This window comes from Ochotona princeps, chromosome 17 (genome assembly GCF_030435755.1).
Source record: "Ochotona princeps isolate mOchPri1 chromosome 17, mOchPri1.hap1, whole genome shotgun sequence".
NCBI classification, from domain to species: domain Eukaryota; kingdom Metazoa; phylum Chordata; class Mammalia; order Lagomorpha; family Ochotonidae; genus Ochotona; species Ochotona princeps.
The window spans coordinates 22,604,861-22,630,391 of NC_080848.1; the positions used below are offsets into that span (position 1 = coordinate 22,604,861).

Below are 25,531 nucleotides of genomic sequence, written 5' to 3' on the forward strand. Positions count from 1 at the left end.
TTCCAAATAGACATACAGAATGACATAATTGAAATAACTCAAGTTTTGTTTCACTGTGCTTACAATCATATTGTAAGTTAATATTGTTAATGTTGTTTAATGTCAATGAATAGCTTAAATTCAAGAATATGAAGTATACGGGTGTTAGAACTTACTGTTATGAACTTCAAACCAAACCTGGAGGACTGTACTCTTGGGACCAACATATATCTCAGTTGTTGCCTGTAGGAGGCTAAGCAGCTATCTAGTATTCTCCAAGTTAACCTCTAAAACTTAGAAAAAAATACTGAATTGAGCAACACACATTCAGTTTTATGAATCAATAGTAAGTACAGTGATTGTTTAGAGCCTAAGCCAACCAAAGAATTTTGGAAGGAGTATGTTATCACTGACATTTCAAGAACTTGATTTACACAGGAGTAATAAAAAGCAGGATGGATTTTCAATGTCTTCCATTATTACTAAATTTTCTAAAGGTAATGCACAGGCTCACAATTAGCATAGATCACTCTGTGCTTTTGTTGAAACAAATTGACTGGGCAGGTCTGGATGCTCAAGATGTGCTGTCCAAGTGGTTGACTGGCTATTACATTTGTTTTCCAGAGGTTAGCATGGACACTAGGGAATTCATGTACTTCTGAGGATGACTGATACAAAAGCTCATCCAATGAAACTATTCGATGTTTGATGACTCAAATGACCCAAACACTCTCTGTGAATGCTGATACAAACTTGCAAGTTACTTCCTAAAGCATAATGTACTCAGTTAATCTTAGTATCGAGTGTTGGGATGCAGTAACTTAGCTACTGTTTCGAACACACACATCCTATATCAGGGTGTCTAGTTCAAGTTCTGGCACTTGCCATTGTTTTTCTGGTAATGCAGCTATGGGACGCAGACAATGGCCCAAGCAGGATGACCCCTGAAGGGAACCTGTATGAGTTTTCTGGACCCTGGCTTCCATTTGGCTCATCCCTGGCTGTTGCATGTATTTGGTGAGGAATGATTAGTTAAAAAATCTGCCACTCCACTTTTTACATAAATATCTTTTAAAGAATAAAAATTGTTAGGAACTCAGAGTAGGGATATACTGAATACACCTCTTCCTTGCAATCCTAAATAACTTAATGCTAATTAACCGTATCAAAATTGTTAACTTTTGTGTCCTTCTATGGTCTTTATTTTTTTTTTAAAGATCTATTCATTTTTACTACAGCCAGATATATACAAAAGAGGAGAGACAGAGAGGAAGATCTTCCATCCGATGATTCACTCCCCAAGTGAGCCGCAACGGGCCGATGCGCACCGATCCGAAGCCGGGAACCTGGAACCCCTTCCGGGTCTCCCACGCGGGTGCAGGGTCCCAATGCTTTGGGCCGTCCTCTCCTGCTTTCCCAGGCCACAAGCAGGGAGCTGGATGGGAAGTGGAGCTGCCGGGATTAGAACCGGCGCCCATATGGGATCCCGGGGCTTTCAAGGCGAGGACTTTAGCCGCTAGGCCACGCCGCCGGGCCCCTTCTATGGTCTTTAAGGCACGGATTAGTTTAATATAGTTTTTACAAAAATATTTGAGAAATGTTTTATATTCTTATTTTACAAATGAGTAAGCTGAGGATCTATAATGACAGAGAACTTATTAGCATTGTAGTTGGTGCATGATGGCATAGGATTCCATTATAGAGATTGTCATAGATGAGATGATACATGGGAGGGCTTACTGATCCACAGCAAGTTTATAGTCTGTTATTGAGTATTTTGGATTCCATTATGTTTGATGAAGTACAGAAGTGATGCTTTTTCCATCTCGCCTACCTGGTAGATGCCTGTACATCTTCTCGGTCCTATTCCTAGAGAAGTCTTTGAGAAGACTTGTCTGACTCCACAGGAAGAGTTAGCCATTTCCTCCTCAATGGACTCAGTGGGTCTAATCACATTTGTTTCATATTTTTATCTGGCTACATTACAAACCCTGACTTGCATGTCTGTCTCCAAACTCAACTCTAGAGCGGCTCTTTCAGAGCAGGAATTGTGGCTTATTCTTATAGACTCTGGTGTCTAGATGCCTGGCACATGTCAGTTCAGAGTACATTTTAAGCCCTAATTCCAACTTCTGGGAAAAACGTTTATAATTGAGGCTGAGTCACTATAACATCACCCTTCCATACTGAGAAGAATATATTCATTATAAACATGAGCTTTCTTCTTCCTAGAGATCAAAAACCTAGAGATATATGTGTCACTTCACATCCAAATATTGATGTTGAACATTTCAAATTACCTTGCAATCAATATTCTATTTCTTATACTATCTAATCTATTAGCAAACTCTCAGGACATTAGCAGAAAAAAATCTTTGTAAATCATGCAGCTTCACACTCTAGTTTTGTATGAAAAGGAAACATTATCCTCAGGCATGAATGACCTGCTGAAAAGTCCATGTTAGGCTCCTGAAAGAGCCATGCCAGGTACTTTCTAATACTCCTTGCTGCCTCCACAATTAAAAGAAGGAAGAAGGCTGAGCCATGACATTCAAATCAAAGGGGGCAAGTACTAGTGCACTCAAGCTCAACACTTGCTCAGGGAAGTTCCATAGTCAAAACAAGAACTCACACAGCAAGGACTGTCTTACACAGAGGATTATTGCCTTGACCAACACATCATTTCCTGGGGCATTTTCTCCGTGAAAAGCCAATAAGAAGTTCTCCAACAAATAGAGTTCACATACAATTTTGTAGCAAAGGAATTGATGTCATTCAGTGAGACACCCAGAGGAGTTTTAGCATAGGTTATAATTTGAGAAATCCTGACTGTCAGTGCAAACTGTACAAAATGCCTCTTCCCAGTCACCTTGCTACTTCCTTCCTTCCTTCCAATGTACCTGCAAAAGAATGACTCCACGGGTCAACAAGTTGCCCAAATTAATCCTTGGAATCATGTACAAAATCCATTTATTTTCTATGTCTTATATATTTGTTAAAAAGCTGACAAAATCAGCTGCAAAATCTGGGGAGTATGAAGTAGACTACTAGCTTTTATATGAAGAGATCTGCAGGGAAACAAAGCAATATTCAATCCAAAGAATGGCATTCAGTATTTCAAAACTTCGAAAGTTGGGCAAGAACAATGCTTATTTCATCTTCACATGGTTTCTACAATCAATTTGATCATGTTTTATTGCATTTTACTACATGATGGGATGAGGGGCAGTATGTACAGGAATGAAGGTCAGTGTAGTTGGCCAAACTCTAAAACAGTCACCGAATTCCTACCTTCCTGATGTACATGCCCTTTTCTACAGCTCACATTTCTGTGTGTAATGGGATTCCTGCCCTGTGAGTGATCAGGTTGCTTCTCAAAGCAAAAGAAAAGAAAAAAATAGCAGGGATTTTAATAGATGTAAATTCACTTCTCTGGAGTTAACTTTGAGTTAATCCTAGGATATGAACCTGGTTGGACCTGATCTTTAGAAGTGAGGCTGCATCTTCCCTTGCAGTGAGATGCTCCCTTGCTAGTTGTGAAGAAGCACATGTTATGTTGGGAACTGCCTGTGTAAAAGTAGCAACTTGTAGAAATCAAAGGCCTCAGTCTACCAAATGCAAGTAGCTGGATCGTTCCAAAGACCTGCATCAGTTTGATCTTTGGTGAAAATACAGTCAGGCTTATACCTTTTGCAACCTTGTGAGATCTTATGGAGGAAACAAGCTAAACTAAACCTAAAGACCCGACCCTAGCAAATGGTGATGCAGTGAATGTGCTTCACTTACAGATGCTAAGTAAGTAGCTATTGTTACATAGGGAGAGCAAGCCAACACAAGTATCCTTTAGTACATGAAGCAGAGAAGGGAATGCACAACTTAGGAAGACCGTCCTCAAACAGGAAGCATAATAATACATTATGAGAAGTGCCACCTTCATACATTGAAGCACTGAATCACAACATGTATCTCCCCTTATGTCTGGCACTTAGCCTTGAACAACTCATGTATCACCTGTTTCATACTATTAGACCTAGATGTGGTGCTCTACAATGGGAAGATGAACTGACTAAAGCAGGATATTCTGAAAGCAAAACAATACATGACCTGCCATTGCTATAGAGTTCCTACATGAGGGCACTCCAGAAACACAGTAGAAAACGGACATTGCTAAAGAACTATGTGGGAATTCCAAATATTTTTGCACCAAAACAAACATTTCTTAATTCCACCTTTTCCACAGATTTCAGAAGTACTCTCATTTTCATTCACTGCAAGGTTTGAAGTCCTCACTTGACAGATGTTATATCAACTGACTGATTTCCAAAAATTGTGGTGAGGAGTCTATGACACAATAGAGATTATTAAAATAGTCTAGTCATATGAAATGCTCCCCTCCTTCACATATCCATAACCTAAAATGCACCTCAGTAGCAAAATGAAGAACACTCTTAACCTGTGCTCATGTAATGATAATAAAAGGTAAAGAGTCCACTGTTTGCCCACACCATCAACTCAGATAAAGCAGATCTGCTGGAGTCTGTCAGAGGTGAAAGCCTAGGTTGAAATGAGTTAATTTACAAATGCTCAGGACTCTTATGTTTTTGCCAGTTAGTTTCCCAAATTTTAGGAAAAGAAACCATCATATACCATTCTTCACAAGGAAGCCTAAGAGCTTGGGGACTGTTAAGTTCAGATGATGATACAGTCATTTCTGAGTTGGTCACTGTGTAGAGACCCAGAAGTTTACATGCTTAAGGAACAATTTCAAGGGGAGGGACGAACCCCCAGACCTACATAGCGAATTGTGGCAAATCATAAATATACTTGAGTAATAATAATCATAAAGGAACATTTTCTAAGCAGTCTCTGCTTTTTGGGCATCATCAGAGACCCTACCATATTATTGCACTTTCCAGTTTTTGTTTGACTGCTTCTCAGACAGCCAGTTGAGTGTTATTGATAAAATAATGATAACCAGAGAACAAGTGATACATACTGATGCTCACCAGTCACCTGACAGCATGATAATCACTTTGCCACCATCATGATAGCAAAACCTCATGACACTTATTTTATTCCTTATAACATTTTGGTTTTTTGTGATTTGGAAGACAAAAACAAAGAAATACAGAAATCTTTCATCTTCTGGTTCTCTCTCAAAGTTCCCAGAACATATTTGTGTGGATCAGTCCAAAGCCTGGAACCCAGAACTCAATGTGAATTTCTCCCATGGGTGGAAAGGACACAAGAGCTGCTTCTCAGAGTGCACATTACCAAAAAGCTGGAGTCAGAGATCAGGGTTGAGGCTGGTACTCAGGCACTGCAACATGGGATGTGGAAACCTCAAGCGGCATCTTAACTTCTACACCATGATGCCAGGCCTGCTCATTTGATTCTTATTGCCACAATTCAGGGAAAGCACTGAATGGGCTGAACTTGAGTAATTTGATAACAATTCTACCAACAGGAAACTATCAATCCCAGATTCACACTCAGGTTTGTATGACTTCACAGCCCACCTTTAAACTTCTGTGCATTTCTTGGGTTTGTCTTAGTGGCAACAACCACCTCAGGGCTGGCACAGTGGCATGGCCATCAGACCCTACTTGTAGCACCAATATCCCATATAGGTACTGGTTTGAATCCCAGTTGCTCCAACCCCCTACTTGTGGTCTGGGAAAGCAGCAGAGGATGGCCCAAGGCCTTGTGTCTCAGGACACTTGAGGAAGAATAGGAAGAAGTTCCAGGCTCCTGGCTTTGGACTGGCTCAGTTCCAACCATTGTGACCATTTTGGTAGTGACCCGGAAAATGGCAGATCTCTGTCTTTCCTTTTCTCTCTGTAACTCTGCCTTTCTAAATAAATGAACCTTAAAAAAAAAGCAACAACCATCTTCAAGCTGACCTTAAACACTAATCAAGAAAACAATGTGTCAACAGGGAGGAAAACATCAAAGAAAGTATGGTTGAAAAGCAAAATTTTACAAAGACCAATCAGTGCTATGTATGGGGACCCCAGTCACCAGAGTAAACATTATTTTTAGGGACGATACTAATTTAGTGGCTTAATTTGAAAGGAATCACTTTGTGTTTCTAATTCTATAATCCAAGAACATAAGCACAAACATTGTTTCTCATATTCAAGATATTTCAGAAATCAACTCCCCCAAATAAAATTTTATATTATATATATTTCCATCTGTTGGAAAGGATATTCCTAAGCATTTGTATCAAACTCCACATATCATTTAATATGAACACATTTTATGCCAATATAATTATTATGTTATTAGAACCTGGTTCATTTTGGAGGTGAATTAGTTCAGTTCACTGTTTGTGTTTAGTAGGCCAAACAATATATGTACCATAGCAAATGCGACAATTGAATAATATTCTTTTCAAAGGCTGTTTAGCAGACAGGTGTTTTCCTGAACCCTGGCTTCCCCATTCCTGCTCTCATCCTTGTTGGAAAACTCCAGGAATACCTATTATTAGGACACAGGTAAGCAAAGTTATCTTAGAGCAGGGTGGCTAATTGCCAAGCTCAGCACAGACAATGGAATGAACTCTTCAGGACAGAAAAGATGACACTGCAGCCACTCAAGAGCCGGGAGACCAGGAGGTATCATCCCCAGCTGTAGAGACCTGGATGGACATCCTCAGATTCTGTTCCAAATGAGAACTCAACACTGGCTCCTCTTGAAAGCTTTGTTCCTTTCACTCTGTTGAACCTAAGCCGGTAGCATTGCTTTGAAGCACCTTACCTTCTTTCCTCATTATCCCTCCTTTTAACATTCTCACTTTTCCTTTGCCTCTTCCCACTGCTAAGTTGAAGCAGCAGAATGATGAAGATCACAATGCGAGTAAAAGTCCTGGGAGAAGACATGGCTCACGTGCCCTTACTTCTCACCCTACCCTGGTATGTTTCTGGCTCTGTCTTTGGTTCTCTGTCTTCTGCCTGCATGCTGCAAGCATACAATTCTCCTGCTATTTTTAGCTGTCTCTTAGCCCATCTCAGTCCCAACCATGGATGTTACTGAAGCCACATCAGTGACAGCATGCATCCCAGCAAGCATCACTGCTGTGGTCAGCGTTTCCTATTTCTTTAATGCTGAGGAATAGCTTATATAACCAAATAGCAGGAGACAGAGCTTCATCTCTCAATCCACCTCCTCCCTCTATCTGACAGTTTCCTGTGGATGGAAAGTGCTTGGGTTCAGAGACTCAAACATTAAAAAAAAAAAAAAAGAATCCCAGTCAAATTGCCACTTAATAAAATCTCTTAAAGGAGTATGATGATTTTTAATAATACATTTCAAGCCATATACAAATGTAAAATCCTGGAAATAGCATTATCTTTCATTCAAATCCTTTAAGCATAAAATAAGAACAGATGTGTATTTACCTGGAACAAAGCTTCCCTGGACCACTTCTTTGTATGCCCACCAGCCCTCATGGATTTTTGGTGAATTCTGTTGAGCTAAAGAGAAAACAAAAACAAATATTAAGATCACTGCCCAAAAGTTATCTGAATGGACTGGCCAACCATGCAGGGCAAATATACATAAAATAACTCCTTTCTAATCAAGAGCCATTTAATACCAACAACTTCTCCTCTCTCTTTTTCAAATACGTAATACACACACATATAGCATCAGTTTATAAATTCAACATCACACATCCTCATGAAAAGTACTCAAATATTTTGATTGGAAGAAACGCTGATATATTAAGGACCCCTTCTCACTGGCCCCTATGCAGACATACAAAGACACAGGCAATTACATCCTAAGAGATATGGAGAGGGGAAGCAGATCTCATCCACAAACTACAAGGACTCCCTTTGTGTGAAGAGCTTTTGTATTTGAAGAAGTTGAAAATTTCCTAAAATAGCCATGCTATAATATTGAGTGGTATAATTAGCCAGCTTTCCTTAAGTGCCAGGAAAATAGAAGTAAAAGTTTGAACAACTGTTAGAATTTTTTTTTTTTTTTTTTTTTTTTTTGCACAAGAGAATGAATCCTTTCCTCCAGTTCACTCTCAAAATATCCAGGGCCAGGATAGGACCAAAGCTACCATGTTGGCGACCAGAGGTCAATTATTTCAGTCATCACTTGCTGTCTCCAAATGTCTGAGTTAATAGGTTTTTAGAGTCAGGGGTTGAGTTAGGCATGGAACTTAGCTACTCTGATGCAACCGTTGGATGAAAACCCACCCTAATTCATTCTTTGCATATGGCAAGAAGAAAGGCTGCAGTACTCATGCTGTGAGATCACACTGACAGGATCTCAGAATAATTCTTGACTTGAAAACAGTTTACAGGTGAATTTAGGCCTTCCTGTATGGCCCAAAGTATAGACAATATATCAACTTCTGTTTAGTAGCCTACATTCAATAGAAAGTTGTTTGAAGACAATAAAATTAAAAATGTGTAGGGAAAAAAGGAGTGACTTGGTTGCAAATCTCAGCCAATGCTGACTTTTTTTTCCCAATTCAAACAAGTTTGAGTTTATTCAAAATTGATCACATTTGATTTAAACAGTATTGCTGAGTATAATTGAACAACTTAAACAATACATCCTCTATTGTCAGAGTTGGTTTTGGCGAAGTCACATTCTTTTGGATATGTTTCACAATTCCTCTCAGAACACTCATTCTTAATTGATTTTTCAAAATATTTTTCACTATTTACACATATTTCAAAAACTCAGCATAGTGTCTGGACTGTGATATTAAGACATTCCAGTATTTTCATGAAAATGGAATATCTGTTTTTCAGTTTATGTTAATATAAATTCTTTTGAAATTAAGATGTAAAAAGGATCAAGCATTTTTAAAAGTATATTTTGAAAATAAACTACATGTATTTCAAAAATGCTGTTGCAAATTTATCTTTTAATTCCATTTTTCATGAACTTTTGAAGTTCTGTCGCATAAACTGAAAATAAATTCATGATACATATTTCAGTGTGCAATGCTTGACCATGACACGTTAAATCACAAATTGGCACACCTGTTCCTATTAGTCAGCCATGTCCCACTGCCTGATTTTATACTGCTTGAAAGTCAATAGCTTCAAATTGCTTTTTTAAAATGAAGACTGACATTTGTGACAAATTAAAGCTACATTAAATTGAAATTCCAGTGTTCATAAGTGAAGTCTTGCTGGCATGCAGCCACATCCATTTCTTCACATATTGTTGATGGCTGTTTTCCCAGTCCAAAGGCAGAGTGGAGTATCTAAAACAGACTGATTGATCTGAAAAGTGCTAAATGTGTGGCTCTATACTAAAATAATTTATTGATTGCTAACTCGGACATAATTTGAAATTGAAAGGCCAGTATACTCACTGTAATTCTTTAACTGTCATATATAGGAAAACCAGTTGGTATAATTTTCAATAGAATACTATATATTCTGACACAAAAATACTTGAAACATTTTATTTATTTGAAAGAGTTAGAGAGGGAGACAGAGAGTTCTTCTACCTACTGGTTCACTACCCAGAAAACCACAAGCGCCAGAGATAGAACAGGCCAAAGCCCGGGGCTTCATCTCGATCTCCACAGCGAGTGGCCAGGGCCCAAACTCTTGGCCTATCTTGGATTTGTTATCCAAGAATATTATCAGGGAGCTATATCACAAGTAGAATGGTGAGGGTATGAACCAGAAACCCTATTGGAAGCCAGCAACACTGGCAATGATTTTACCCACTACACCACAATGCCTCAACACACAAATACTTGGGATGAAATATGCTACAAGATAAAATTAAGTTGGATACTTGGCTAAAACAAGTGTAAATAAGTTGTTTTGGAAATCATAGAATCCATGAGTGGTAATGCTATCACTGGTGTGATTTTGTTCAAAACAGTTAACAATTTAGATGAGAACAAAGTTAAGAAACACCATCTATAATTTGTACAGTATTTATACTGGTAAAGAACAGAGTATATTATAACTTTGTAAGAGATGCTTTGAGTTTATATGCCAAATAAAATCTGGAGGCTCAGATAAAAGTTGTTAACTTGAATGTCTGTTAGCATATGGAATCATAAATTATTCTTTGGAATTGTTTACTATACACCAAAACATACAATGTCTACACCCTCATTGGGTTGGTGCTAATTGTAACCTCATTCACTCTAACAATCTCAAGTGTCCTCCAACATCTCCAAAATACGCTGTTAGGAACTGTTACACCCATGCAGATTGTTGCTGACCAAAAGAGACCATTGATTGCCTTATTTGTGTGCACTAAATGAGACAAAATAAAACATGACATTGAACACTAATTAGGCGTTAGTGTTTATTCTAAACAGATAAAAGATCCATCTGTTCTCATTTATCCAAATTGTAGAGACTTGCTTGCTATATGAGTCAACCCACTGCATATTTGAATGTATTCTCTAGGCCTTCTTGCCACTTGATCATATCGTTAAGATACCGTCATTATTCTATAAAGGATAGGCTGGTGAGAAAAAAATATGGTAGACACTCGTCATCAAGATAGCCAAAGGGGACAGCTAATTCAATGAAATTCTCAGTAAAATGATCAGGTTTTCCACCTCATAGACACATTCTCTCTCTCTCCATTCCTACGCCTTCTATATGCACACACTTATGAGAAACTGTTACCAGTCCTCTAAAAAAATTAAGTAGAAATTCCTTTAATGGAAAGCAAAACTTGGCTCTGGGAAATTAAGAGTGTTGCCACTGACAAGAATTTAGTTGAATACCACTTCGCTCTCTCCCCATCTGCATTTATGTCTTCTTCAGCTATTCTATCAATTCAGAAGAATTCTGTAAGATTTTAGAAAAATCACAAGAGAATCAGCCCATCTGAGTAAAGTCTACTTTAATTGCACAACTTAGGTTGTTGTCATCTTTGATATGTACTATAAAGGAACAAATTCACCCTCTGGATAACAGTCAGCTCTAATAGAGCCCATTTGACATCTATCAATTATAAAACATGATAGATACAGATGACAGTTGGGGAAAATGAAGGTGTTTTAAGAAACATGTTTGGGAATGCCCATGGACACTCTCTTCCTGACCTTATTCTGTTTGACAATTGAAGACAGGATGCCACATTCAAAAGGCTACCACTTTGAGTTCTGCTTCAGCATTCAAAGAAGCTACTGAAGATGGAACAGCCATAGATATAAGGATTCTGATGGTAAGCCTCCTGCCATAGCCTCACCAGCCTCCTGCTCTTCACATCTAATTATCAATGAATGGGAGGCTGAATGGGAATTCCTCAGAGCAAACAGATGAGCAGAGTACGGCCTTAACTGCCATGAACTGGAATTTCTTTACTTACTGTGCAACCAATCCCTGGGAAAATTCAGGTATCTAACAACAACAATAAAGTGTTGACAATAAGAGCTGTCATTGCTGCATGATACAGTGATAAACACAGCGAGAGAGGAAACATTTCAACTTAACTCTTTTTTCATTGTGGCATTTTCAGAATCGAAGTTTCAAAAGAAAACTCACAATCTCAGAGGTGTGTGTTCTGTCCAGTGCACCCATCGACCTAGTCTTATAAGATCAAAAGATTTCGGAAAACACAAAGTATTCGTCCAATTGCCTTTGGTGAAGATGAGGAAATTAAAGCAGAAAAATGTCTTTACACATAAAAGTATGGAATCTTAGAACAAGAGTCAGCAATTTTTTTCTGCAAAGGGCTCTATAGTAAATATTTTATGCTTTGAAGAACATATGTCCCACTGTTGAACTCTGCCATTGTAGTGTGAAAGTAGCTATGTAAGTCCACAAGATATGAATGAACCCATGTGACTTTGTAGAAGAAAAAAAAATTATAGACACAACAGGCTGAATTTGGCCTGCAAGAAACGTTTTCCTAACTCTGCCCTTAACAGAATTTTTAGTCATCTAGTTCTGGTATTTTGAATAGTTAAAAACAAATTTTTAAAAATCTGAAGAATTTCGAAATACATGGTTTTAAGTACCATATACGGTTTCAGATCAATAAGTACTTCAGAAACTACATGTAGTGTAAATATTTTTCAATGTTTCTGAAATCTATCATAAGATCACCCCAAATGTACTATGTCCATCTTTATACCCCATTCCCACTGTGCTGAAATAAAACTGGAAGGTCTTACAAGGAATCACCACAATTGCAAACAGGGTTTTGCCACCCACTCATAGAGTCTGATTATTTCCTCAACCACTCCTTCCAGCTTAAAAAAAAAAAGTGTATTATTTGAAAGGCAAAGTTACACAGAGAGGTAGAGACAGAGAAAGATCTATCCTCAGCTAGCCAATTCCACAAACAGCTTACGAGCCAAGGCTGGGCTCAAGCAAACTAGAAATTGATCAGGGTCTCCCATGTGGATGGCAGGGTCCAAGAATGTGGGCCATTTTCAGCTACTTTATCAAGTGTGGTAGCAGGAAGCTGGGTCAAAACTGGAACAACCTGGACTCCAACTGGTGCTCATGGAATGCCAGCATTGTGGGCAGTGTCTTAACCCACTGAGTCACAATACCAGCCCATGAGACCCTCTTTTGTCGTAGGAATGACAAGTTCAGAAAAAGTGTTTTTCGGGATTACCTTTTACAATTCTCTTCTGTATCTATATGTAGTTTTAGCTGGCATTAGTTGTGGGTATAACTTAACCAGTTCAGGCTCAGGGAAAACACAACTGTAAGACAATACTCAGGACTCAAGAGCAGCACCTGAGAGCATGTGGGTGAAGCATGGAAGGAAACAGTGCAAGTACAAACAAAGGAACTCTCAGAAAAAGGATCCAGGGAGGGAAAGCTGAGTGTCTAATACAATTCTCCTACCTGTCAAAACACATTAAACTATAATCATGTACCTTGCAAAGAAATGAGATTCTAAGCCCTGGGTCAGCACAGATACACCTGTGCTTGATGCGCCCAGGGGAAGTGGAGCTAAGCACAACACAGTTACTGTCAGAGCGCACATAGGCTGCTGTGATTATTTGGTTTTAATAGGGAAGTAGGAGCCCTGAGCAGTTATTCCTCTAATCAACTGTTGTTCTTTGCCTGGAGAGGAAACTCAAGAAAGGAGGCACAGTTTACTTGGCTGGAAGAATACCAGATGTTGCAAGACAGAAAACACTTCCAACACTGGATGCACCATAACCTCAACATGATTATTTGCTTTTAACGGCCAATTCTATCCCCTATGCAGGAAGCAACAATGTTAAGAGTACAGAGCAGCAATGGAAATGTAAATGACTGCTATGCTGCGTGGCATCCATTGGACCGACAAGGATAATACCCTTCCTCGAGTGTTTGACATTCCCACCCTGTGCAGTCTCACTGTTAGGCATATTCCTACCTTTCAGCACTTAGACACTACCCCACACTATTTGCCTGTGGCTCTGTCACACTGAAGTGACACTTTCCTGAACTCAGGCAATGTAGCTTATTTTGAAATTCTATTACTGGTACAGAATTTACTCTGTAATAGGTGTCCAATAAAATCTGGGTGAAAGCATAACCAATACTGATGTCATCCATTACATAAAATTATAATTCAACTTGCACAATCCTTAAGAGGTTTTATTCTAGCTCTTAAGACCTGTTGATGTGATGCCTCTATAGGTGGTCAGTGGGAATACGGGAAAAGTGTTTTCAGGTTGGTTGAGGAGCTCATGCTTGCTTGACAGATGGAAGAGCACCAGGAGCTGACGCCCTGCCTGGGAAAATCAAAGCCATAACAAACAACTTGTATTTAGCTCCATGTGCTTCAGTTAAAAGCAAAAGCTGCATCTGAGACTATTTACAATTCTGCCATTCTTTACTTTTCCTGAATTCGCAATACAAGAATGAAACACATCTCTTTCCATCCTATGTGACTAATGCCCTTACCATTTTAACTGGACAGAATACTTACAGGATTGCACAGATTAATAGGGTGACAAAGTGTTGTAAGAAGACTAGAGCGATGGATCCAAAAGCCAACTTTGCATATTGGACCAAACCAAATTAAGCTGATGCAAAAATTGTATGTGCACTGTGATATGACAAAAGAAAAAGATCGGTAGTATCCAATCTGTGTTATGATTTAACAAACTTTGCTTGAAATCATTGCTAAGAGTTTCAAAGGCAACTGGAACTGAAAATTAACTGAAAATCTTAATCCCTGCCTCAGAATTCCCTATTTATCTACTTCTATTCAATTTGTCTTAATTCTCATATCTTCACAAATATCCAATCCTCTCAAAACACACACACTGTCTACTAATTATTATAACTCCAATAAAAGTGTTCTTATCCTGGAATTTCAAAACCTTGGTGTTTGTTCCTCATCTGCCTTTTCCCTCGATTGGACACACATTTATTGTCTGTTTCTCAAGCAGTGTTCTAAGCACTGAGGACCTCACTGAAGTTCCTGTTTTCTAAGAACATTCCACTGTAAGGAAGGAGGGGAAAGCATACAACTGAATTATAATATATAGACAATTTATGTAGAGAAAAGCATCCTGTGGTACAATGAAAGAGAATGAAATGATAGTGACTAGAAAGAGCCATTCAAATGTGTGACAGTGAGAGCCTTTTGAAGTTGTGACACAATTACAGATTTAAATTCAAAATACATTTATCTGATACCATGAAGATCAGCAATGATAGTATTAAAAAATATAAGCAGGCAGGAAAGATTTTTTTGTGGAAGTGGCCATTGTGACGGCCACAAGGAAAGGATTGATCCAGATAAGGCCTCCGTGTGGATGGGAGCAAGACAGAGGAGGCCTATAACTGGCTGAGGTTGGCAACAATTGAACGCTGCATGCTTAAAAGAAAGAGTGAAAAAGGCTGGCTCATGAACAAGAAAAAGGAACATAAGGACCAAGTGCCAAGGGAAACTCTTTTTTGACCTTAGTTACTAGATGTTAACTCTTAATAAGAGACACTCAGAAGAAGAGTAGCTTTGGGGCCTAACATGAAGTCAACAGTTATTTGAGATGACTTGAGAGCATTCATAGGAGACACATCAGGTAGGAATATAAAATGTGTTCTAAGAAGTTGAGAGACAGACTTTTACAGTTCTTTGACACAGCACAGATATTACTCAAACTCTTGATTTAGAAGAAGTCACTAAAGAAATTGTGAAAATGTATAGAGATATCGAAAGAGATGCATTCAGTATTTACAGTATTTAGAGGTTAGATAGAGAACTGACAGGGGGATACCGATAAGGATGGCTTAAGGAATAGAAAATAGTCTGATGGCATTTCTTCACCATCCAGATCTGTATCTATGGATCTATCTAAATATCCGTATATATCTGTAGATATATATATACACACAGAGTATTTTAGAATAGTTTTACATTTATAGAAAAGTAGTGTCTTTCCCATATGTACTCAGTGCACAGACTCCCTTGTTATGTTATTAGGGTTCATTTGTCACAATAAATGAACATACTGATACATTACTATTAATATCCATTTTCTTCATATTTCCCATGGTTTTGATGGCATGTCCTTTTCTGTTTCTGGATCCCTTTTGGTATCAACATTACACTATGTCACTGTTTTCTGAATCTTCAGATAGCTGCAGAAATAATTTTACTTACTTTTGATTTGCACTTTCCTACTAGATTATCTCCTTCGCGAAATCAAAACTATCCCCAAATGAAATGCTATGTAATTGTCTACCATATCGCTTTTTTTCCTACCATATTGTCTACCATATTGCAACCATATGTAACATATTCACCAGCACAATGTGTAACCAATATTTGTTTTGTAAATCTAGAAAGGAAAAAAGATACGCAATGTTGTAGTTCTAGGCAGTTGAGTTCAGCGTCACAAACTTGAAAGACACTCCTCTCCCACCTATCTGGTCCTTTCTGCTCCCCTGTGGTGTTCACTATCATCACGTGAAACCTCAGAGGGGTGGTATTGTGTTGTTGCACAACCACTCCCCTAGCAAGCTCCCATAAAGGCCCGTGATAGTGAGGAGCTCACTCTTGGTCGTGTGCTTCCATCACTCTGGTATTCAGACTGTTGGCCTCCCCACCACCCATTTGCCCTCTGACTTCCCATGGACAGACTCGGAGGACAGGTAGCCCTGACCATGGCCCCTGTATGTCTATACTGCTCACTCTCTAGTCACTGTTTAGGCGCATCAGTGAAGATACAAATGCCAAGATGTTTTGTATTTCTACTTTTAAGAGTTCCAGGAGAGGTGAGGCCTAGTACTAATGGAATGTGGACAGAGAAGCCAGGAAAAGGTGATAGTTTATAGCTTTGTAAGTGTGTCCAGGTTGTTCACTGCTTGTCTTTTAGGATAATTTATATTGCTGGGCAAGCTGGAACATAGGTCTTCAGTTTAACAGATGAGTTTCACAGTAATGATCATTTGTTCCTCCTAGGGTTTCAGTTCAGACTGGATTGCCATGTTAACTTTATTTGCTATTATCTGGTGGGCATTGCCGTCACCAAGCCTGGTTAGTCAAGACTCCTTTAATACATCCTAGACTTGTCTGGAGTGATTTCTCTCACACCCTCCAATAGTAATGTTCCATTTGGAAATGCTAATCACGTTGCTGAGCACCACCACAAAAGGTTGGAAGCATTGTAGAACCCCAGGAAGCCAATCACGGACATTGGGGTGGTGGAAGAAAGTGGACATTCATTGTGAAGTACAGAGCAAGGAGCTGAGTGGCTATGGTTTAATCCCTGGGCTCCCTGTTTAGTCAGGGGTGAAGGTTCTTCTCCACAGAAAATTGGGGCTGAGATGCCTGTATGGCAAGATCCCTGATCGGCCAAAAATTAGTGATCCTTAGGGAATTTATTATGCTCTGGTGGGTTCCAGCCTATAAGGGAGAGGGATGCTGCTTGGATGTGGTTACAGAATCCTTCTAGAACATACTGGCCATAAAGGATTTTATCTATGGGAAAAACAAATGACTCCTGGGAATGACTCCCTGAAGTCAGTGAATTCCTTTTGATAAAAGGGTACAGACAAGGACACCTGAGGCTAGAAGAAAGGGCAAAGGACTCGACCATGCTTTTAAATTCTCAGGGTTCAGCTTAAGCCACAAGTTGAATAGGAAAATGCAATCCTTCAAATCATTCTCTGTGTTCTCTCTGAAATATTATTTAATGCTAAATGGTCCTTACAACATTTAAGGACATTGTAACCTGAATAACAATAGTGAAATGCCAAATCAGGATAAAAAGATCTCTAATCTGTGTAATTATGAGACTGTTTCTGCTCTTTCACTAAACATTATTTCCTGAGTCATTGGTTTTTTCTAGTAGATACACTAGTATTTATCAATTATCCTCTCCACATTGGCCATTTAGTTTTCTGAATATTATATCCAACGTATTCAGTTTCAGAACTTCCTTTGCTCTGTCTTTGCTAGAATCATTTTTAACATATTAGGCTACTATGAGTACCAAGGGACTAAGTGTGTATATTGAGCTACTTTGTAAAAATGGTACAATGATCTGCATTGTCACATACTGTCAGTGATTAATTCTGAAAGAAAAATATTTGGGGTACCCTCAAGATAACAGAATATTAATTTAAAAACAATTTGATTTATGACAAGTAGGCAACTAATGAAGAAGCAACATTTCTCTAATAAATGATTCTTCTGTCACACTTTCATAAGGTGAACAGTCTCAGGACACATTTCATATTTCTTTCCTTACTAATTTTCTTACTAATGGTTGTTCTTTGAATCAAATGTATCTCATTTTGGTAGTAGAATCAATTCACATTTAAACAGGTAAATGAAACTTCATACCCCAAAGTTAAGTTCACGGAGCCTCACTTCTTACAGCGGTAACAGCCTGTGTGTGTGTGTGTGCGTGTGTTGTGCTCACTGTAGTAAACACGGCAAAGTATTCTTAAACTATAATTGAAAAGTATTGATAATCCCCCAAATCAATCAGTTGGTCATCTGGCATTAACTGCTTGTCACACAAAACTTTTGATCACAACTCATAGCTTTCAACGGGGTCAAAATATACTCTCTATAAATAAATTCAGCAAGTCCAACAAAAAGAAAGCAATAAAGCACAATTGTTACAGTACTGTAAGGAAAGTGAAAAAATGGAAAACTTCAATTTAAATTCTGTTTCCTTCTGGCTGTGTTTTTCCCATGTTGTGTAAAGACAAACAACAGAACACAACATGCTTGAATGTCTATCCGAAAATGTCCTGAAGCATTGTTAAAACAATCTAAAATGGTAACAGATATAAGACAACAATTTTAGTAAGTGGCATTCATTACATCTTCTACTTAATGCTAACAGTGCTGGTATGAAAAGGTGGTAGTTCTGATAAAGAACCAAAACCCCGGAAAGAGTTTTGTTTAAATCTTGTTGAATTAAAAAAAAAAAGTAATGGTCCAAAGAAGCCTAAATGTGTAGTATGTGTAGTCTTCATCCCGTAAATTCTGAGCCAATTCATGGGAAGAGAAAAATAGCTCTGTCTGCCAAGAGCTTTTGAGGACAACCATAACATTTATGAGTTAAACCAAGTCACACACACACACACAAATTGAGATAACAGAACACAAATGTGAAGTGGGAAAACAGCTGATCCAGGGAAGTCATGCAGGGGAGCTGTGCTCTTTGCTGGGATGAAATCCAGAAAAATCCAACCCCCAATGAGAAAGCAGACAAAATGACCTATGGAATCAATTAGTCATTATGGGAAATAAGGTCACATGCAAACCTTAGAAAGGGGCTATGGTAGTTGTACATTTTTTTTTAACAACCTCAGCTCCTGGTGGCAAAAGTCCTCACTGGCATCCCATATGGGTGCTGATTTGTGTCCCAGTGGCTCTGCTTCCAGCCCAGGAAAACATTCGAGGATGGCTCAAAGCCTTGGGACCCTGCACCTACTTGGAAGACCAGGAAGAAGTTTGTGGCTCCTGGCTTTGCATCAGCTCAGCTCTGGCTGGTGCACCCACTGAGAGAAGATCCTTCGTTTGCTGATTCCAATGAACATAAGTGACTTTTTAAGAAAAACTTTGAAAAATAAATCTTAAAAAGAAGAGCAGCCCTAGCTGTTAGTAACACCTGACTTCTCAGAATCAGTACTACATGTCCTTGACTTCCTTCCAATTAGATACAGACATGTGACCAAACTCTGGCCAAAGAGGTATTACAGACTATGTAATATGCTATGCTGTCTAGTAATTAGAATAGTAATTAGGCTGAGTAAATATGAAGCTCAGCCTCAAGTATTCTTCTTGAGCCACGAAGCGAAAGTCTTATGTTCAACAAAATAATAAAGGATTCTGGAATCCCTGTACTAGAGTGAAATTAAATAACATCTGAATGACCCTGAATCTCAGACTAACCTATGTTTGTTTGTGTGTTCCAGCTACTCATGCTGTGTGTTTATTCTATAGCACTATTTTCTTTACAAATTGGCTTATTTCAGTTACACTGCAAGGAATCAGATCAAGGACTACCTTTTGAAATCTTTCATCATCCCTCAAGTTAAAGCACAAATATCCTTGCAATTTCATACCATTGCATATATCACAAATTTCAATTCAATTCAGTATAAATTCAATACAATCCGGAAAAACTTAGGTTCAAGGCTTCACATATAATGAAGATGTTTGAAAAGTTTTGGAAAGATTTCTAGTTCAATGAAACAGTCAGGGATGCTTTCCATATACTTGAGGTTAATTTTATAAAACATACAAATTATGATATTAGTGTTGGTTATTTTAGTTCACCTACTGTAAAATCTAAAGTCTCCATGACTTCGTACAACTTTTTGTTTTCTTCTTACAAATGAAAACCCCTACTAGGTCTTACTGAATGGCATGTAGCTCTTCAAGTTAGGCCTAGGCGCCTTCCATGTTGTGGTTCTAACTGTAAGGTCTCAAAGGTCACCATGCTGTGTGCTTACATGAAAAGCTGGAAGATTTCTCCCGAGTTATTTTCTTGGAATACATGAACAGTTTTATTGGAGGATTAGAAGTAACACTCATGGCCATTACTCATATCAAAGTTAATGTCATGAATAGGCCTTCATGTAAACAAAACCAGGGAAATGTTGTCCAGCTGTGGTTACAGAATGGTGTTTGATTATATAGACATAAGTATTGAAGAATTGCTTCTATCCTTAATACAAAAAAGAATTTTAAGGCTTTTACTTGCGATAGATGAAAAGCAGTAAATATATTTTGAAAAAGACACCACTGAAGTGAATATAACTTGTAATTTGCCTAAGATATTCTTGGATTATACTTATCCCAGCATAACCATAAATGGTAGCCCCTTTACTGTCTCAGGTTTCCAAGTTTAGATGACAAATTACATGGTAGTTCTCTATATAACTAATCTTTTTCATATAGAAATCCAGCCATTTTGAATTGCTCTCAGCAGGGAAGAAATTCGATTCATGCCATTCACGCCCTGACCCTTATTTTGTCCTGTATGCATGCTGCTGAAATTTTCCCAAGAACACGTACTTTCTCTCCTTCTATATCCTTTCTCTTTTTCCTGTGTTTCCCAGCACTACTTTCTAACACATAAATCAATAAAACCAATTCAACTAGATAGAAAGGACACAATAATTAGATATCTGATGCCCTAGAACCTTTCTGTTATATTTAAATGTCAGAGGTAAAGAGGTTTACCTCACGGGGATAGCATTTATGGAAGTATTTGACTGCGGTGTGGTGGGAAGTAGAGGATTTCCCACCTCCCTTCTTTGAGTAATGTTTTCTAGTAAATATTCAGAACAATTCTGATGCTCGCATCAGCTTCTCTCTTCAGCAGTGGGGGCTGCTATAAAAAAAAGAATGAGCTGTATTACAAAATATATTGAATTAGAAATTCAACACAGAAATCTAATTATACTTAATTCTCTTCTAAATATGAGCCAGCATGTTTAGTAAAGGGAAAAATATGACAGAGCTATAAGTATGAAGGGGAGGTTGGAATTATTTTATGTCACCTTGTTAATCACCTGGGGAAAATGACACAAAAAGATGAGACTGAATCATGGAGATCAACAGTGTGACTCAAGACTCCGGGCAAACTGCTGCTCCTCTACCTACCTATAAAAGGATTGTAAGTAAGTATTGTTTAAAAAAGACCAACTGTCAGTTAAATAGAACATGTCACTAGTTATTCCAAATAAGTCTGTGGTCAGTAAAATCCAAAGTTCCCTGATAGCATATGCAGCAATTCCAAGGAAAGCTGTAATCACTAGATTCTGTCTTGAAGGCATGTGGGAAAAGGATAAAACAATGTGTACCCTGAAGGAAAATGGAGAGGAAGAACAGGGTTTGCCAACTGCACAGTTCTTAGTGACAGAAAATCCCTTTTGTTTCTCCAACATCCCTCTCCAGAATTTTGCCATGCACTCCCAAAATCAACCAAACTCCTGATAAAGTAAGGGCAGAGCATTACCAATGAAAAGAGAACCAAGAAATAACAGAGGACTGCTTTCCATAAGATCCAATCTAAAAGTTAATCTCTAAAGGAAAAAAGACAACTGCATTTTAACCAAATTTCCCTCAAATATTTGGGAATGCAAATAACATCTTGTTTTAATGTTATATGCAGGAATATTATTTAAAAATAAACAGCTGGTACCACAACAGGATGGAGGACAGAATAAATCACTATCTACCCCAGCCATGCATTGGCAATGAAAATCTGGGCTAACGGAGATGCTAAGGTAGACTGTGTCAGCCAATGGATTCTGGAGTGATTTCATTGGGTTTGGAATGGCGAGATTGGCAGCAATTCAGAACTGTTGGACTATCAAAACCGCTTGAGCAGGATCCTCAGAGCATGCCCCACATTGGGGACTTGGGATGGGTAGGAGGCTGGGTGGGGCTTCTCCCTTTATTCTCCCCTTACCCCAGATACAGATAAAATAATAATGTGGAAACAATGGTCTTACCCACTTTCCTGTAGCCCTTGACCCTTTGTGCCCTAATCGACTATGTAAAGATTTTCAAAATAAAAATGAAAAACAAAGTAAACACAAAAACAGAAGTTTTTACAAATACTGTTTTTACCAAACAAAGTACATGCCAGAGCCACAGTCCCTTTAACTTAGGAAAAAAAAACCACCAAGCACAAAAAGTGGAAAAATACACGAAGGATTCCATGAGCTCAGTCAGTCAAAATTTCACCATCCTAGCCATATCTCCCTGTACCAACTTTTGTTTAGGCAGCAACCAAATGCTCTTTCATCACTGGATTGTTGCTCCGTAATTCTACAAACTTGCTTCCTGTGGAGCATCCAAGGCCATTAGTCATGATTTTCAGAAGGTAGACAAAAGCAGACATGAAAAATGTTTTGTCAAACGTTGCACCCTAATTTTCAAGGTCAAAAAGAGACTTGGAAGGTCATATGAAATGTATCAATTTGACTGTAACTGAATTTTTGTGCCTCTAGTATACTATGGCATTAAATGAAATGGACTTGGCGAATGTATGATTTGTTAAGGAGCTATCACGGGGCTGGGCTGGGTTTCAGATTCAAAGATGTGCTTGGCACTCAGGAGGCAAGAGAAGAAATAGTAGTAGGCAGATGTATAGAAAGGAAAGAAAGATCTTCCATCTGCTAGCTCACTCTCCAAATGGCCACAACAGCCAGAGCCGGGCCACTCCAAACCCACGAGTTTCTTTCAGGTCTTCCCCTGAGCTGCAGGTCCCAAGACTCTGAGCCATCCTCTAACGCTTTCCCAAGCCATACGCAAGGAGCTGGATGGGAAGTGAAGCAGCCATGATATGAAAAAGCACCTCTATGGAATGCGAGCACTGGAATGTTTAACCAGTTGAGTCAATGCATCAGCCTCTAATAACTATGCTTTTTAAAAGAGTCTTCACATCCTAGAGGATAAAATAAAAGTCTAAATGTCAACAGATATGATGTCACCAAGACAAGAGAAAAATAATTATATAAAAGGAGTAGGGAGCAGGTGGGAAAGAAAAGGATTCTAGGAAATAGAATCCATGACTAGACTCCAGTTGTAAAGGCAGTGGTACAGATGCACATCTACAGAAAACATGAAATTCTGCCACACCACATCCTCTCTCTACCATCTAGTCTAACTGCACAGATTAGAAGGACATTCTGTTGGATCAAATTTTGCTGCACTGTGGTTAACTCCTTGGGATATATATTCTAGAAATGGAATTAATTGAACCAAAGCTGGGAAATAGCTGAAATCAATGGCATATCCCATTCTAATCAGAAATACTAGAATAATGATTAAAACCAGAAAGCTACCAGTTACTGACTTTTAAAGGCCAGATGCCTTTTTACGCCTTTCAAACAGACCATTTCACTTCATCAACATACGTTTGGATTTACTTTTCCTAGTTTTGTTTTCTGTCACTTTCTTGTTCCTTTACTCCCATATATGGTTTAGGGGCAGGCATTCTTGTATAATGGGTTAAATCACATCTTGGGACCCCTGGTTCAAGTTCTGGCTACTTCATGCTTGTGATCCAGCTCCCTGCTAGTGTACCTGAAAGGCAGTAGATGACTGAGCAAGTGCTTGGGTTCCTGCAAACAATGTGGGAGACCGTGATGGAGTTGCTTTCTGGCTTCAGTCTGGCCCAGGCCCAGCCGCTGGGATCTCTGGAACAAACCAGGAGATCCAAGACCTCTCTGGTGTGCTTGCTCTCTCTCCACACCTCTACCGCTCTCTCATCTCTGCATCACACTGCCTTTCAAATCAACTTATTTTTAAAGATTTGTTTATTTTTATTGGAAAGGCAGATTTACAGAGAAGGAGGGAAAGAGAAAGATCTCAATTCCCAAGCAGCCACAACAGCTGGAGCTGAGCCAGAAGCTCAGCCAGAAGCTGCTTCTTGGTCTCCCACAGATGAAAAGTTCCAAAGCCTTGGTCATCCTCTACTGCTTTTCCAGGTCACAAGCAGAAAGCTGGATGGGAAGTGGAGCACCCAAGACAAGAACTGGTGTCTACATGGGATCCCAGTGCCTACAATGGGAGGATTTAGCCACTGAGCCATAACACCAGGCCCCACTGAAAGCTAACAACTTCTAGCCCCAGCCATAAAAGAAATGTTTTCCTAGTATAACTATTTAATTTTCAGTCCTATGGATGGGATCAAGAGAGCCAGAAGACACAGAAAATTCCTGAGCATAATTTCTTACTCACTGTATTGGCCACTGAGCTGCTGGCTAAACATTTCTTTCTGTTTCTTAGCTGCACATTTTGACTCATGCATAAAAGATTCATGTAACATCAGAAAAACCTACTGAAAGGAGACTGTTAACACCAGAAGCCTACAGCATTTCTTTAAGCCCTATGCTTAGGAAACTTGGTAATATTTTGGACTTAATTTCACTTTGCTGATATACATGACAATGGACATCAACTGGGCTGTGGGGGTTTATTGCTATCTGTCAGTATTCAATTTACCAGGCAATCTCCAATATTCCTATTGTTAGAAAACTGAAAAACCATCTTCCTGAGGCAGGATCTTCCAGATCATTGAAACATGCCCTAAAAGAACATGCTCTTCACATGCTAATGAGGTATTATGAGACAGATGGGGAATGGAATAAACATTGCCAGGGAAAGGTGAATGCCCTCTCCCCTCTAAGCTCTCACACACTTTAATGCTTCCCAAACACTGTGCAAACTTCTACCTGCTTGCTCATTTTGGCTCTGTCTCTGACTTTCTGTTTTTATTTCTTTGTTTTGGTCTCTGTTTCTGTGAACGTAACTATTCCCTATTGAATTTTTGTGGGTTTTGCATTTGTCTCTTAGTATAGTCTTTATTCATGGCATTTACAAACAAAGGGTATGGTTGTACACTTGCTTTTTGTGGCACTGTGTTTAGGCCTCTGTAACCAGATTCTAGCCATCCAACAATCCTAAATACAAGGAATGGAGATTCATAAAAGATGTAAGATCACTGCCTGGTAGTCTTTGCGGTAACCCACTGGATTAACACCCTTGTAACCAAGAACATAGGATTCAGGTACCAGCATACCACAGAGAATATGAAACAATTTCCTACAAACTGCCTGTTTTCTGGAGGATGTTTCAGGAGAGTATTTGTTACATTCTACTCAGAAAGGGCCACACCATGGCCTACAAGCTACAAGAAGCCAGTCCCTCACACTTTGGAGGAAACTGAATGCAGGTAAGGATATCACACACAGATGCCCTAAATGAATCCAGGAAGAAGTCTGTAGAATAAAGAAAATATTCTTCAGCATCAGAAATCTTGGATTTAACCTAGACATCCTTTTATTATGTGTGATCTGAGCCAAAGGATTTTCTTTGTGAAAACTAACTATCCCTCATCACCTCTATGCACCAGGAAACCCAGAATGCCTGTATTTGCTTCCACGGTGTCTCTCCTGGAACGATGCATGAGATAAGCACATCATTGACTGGAAAGCACAGTGGATGATTCACCTGGCTAGCATGGTAATGCAAGGTCAGTGAAGAGGCAGGTCTGAGTATTTCCACCACGGCTTCAGGATCCACTCTCTCATCTCCATCAGTCACATTTCTCTCTGACCTACATTTCCTTTCTGGAACTTGGTGGGTGTTC

The 25,531-nt window shown here is 38.9% G+C and overlaps 1 protein-coding gene across 1 annotated transcript in view; it reads right to left on the reverse strand.

Annotated features, from left to right (window-relative positions):
• CA10 (carbonic anhydrase 10) overlaps positions 1 to 25,531 on the reverse strand; it is a 432,920-nt gene that overhangs the window by 355,450 nt on the left and 51,939 nt on the right. Inside the window, exon 2 of the mRNA XM_004591011.3 lies at positions 7,383 to 7,457. Within this exon, the coding sequence (XP_004591068.1) occupies positions 7,383 to 7,457 (75 nt within the window). The remainder of the gene's footprint in view (positions 1 to 7,382; positions 7,458 to 25,531) is intronic.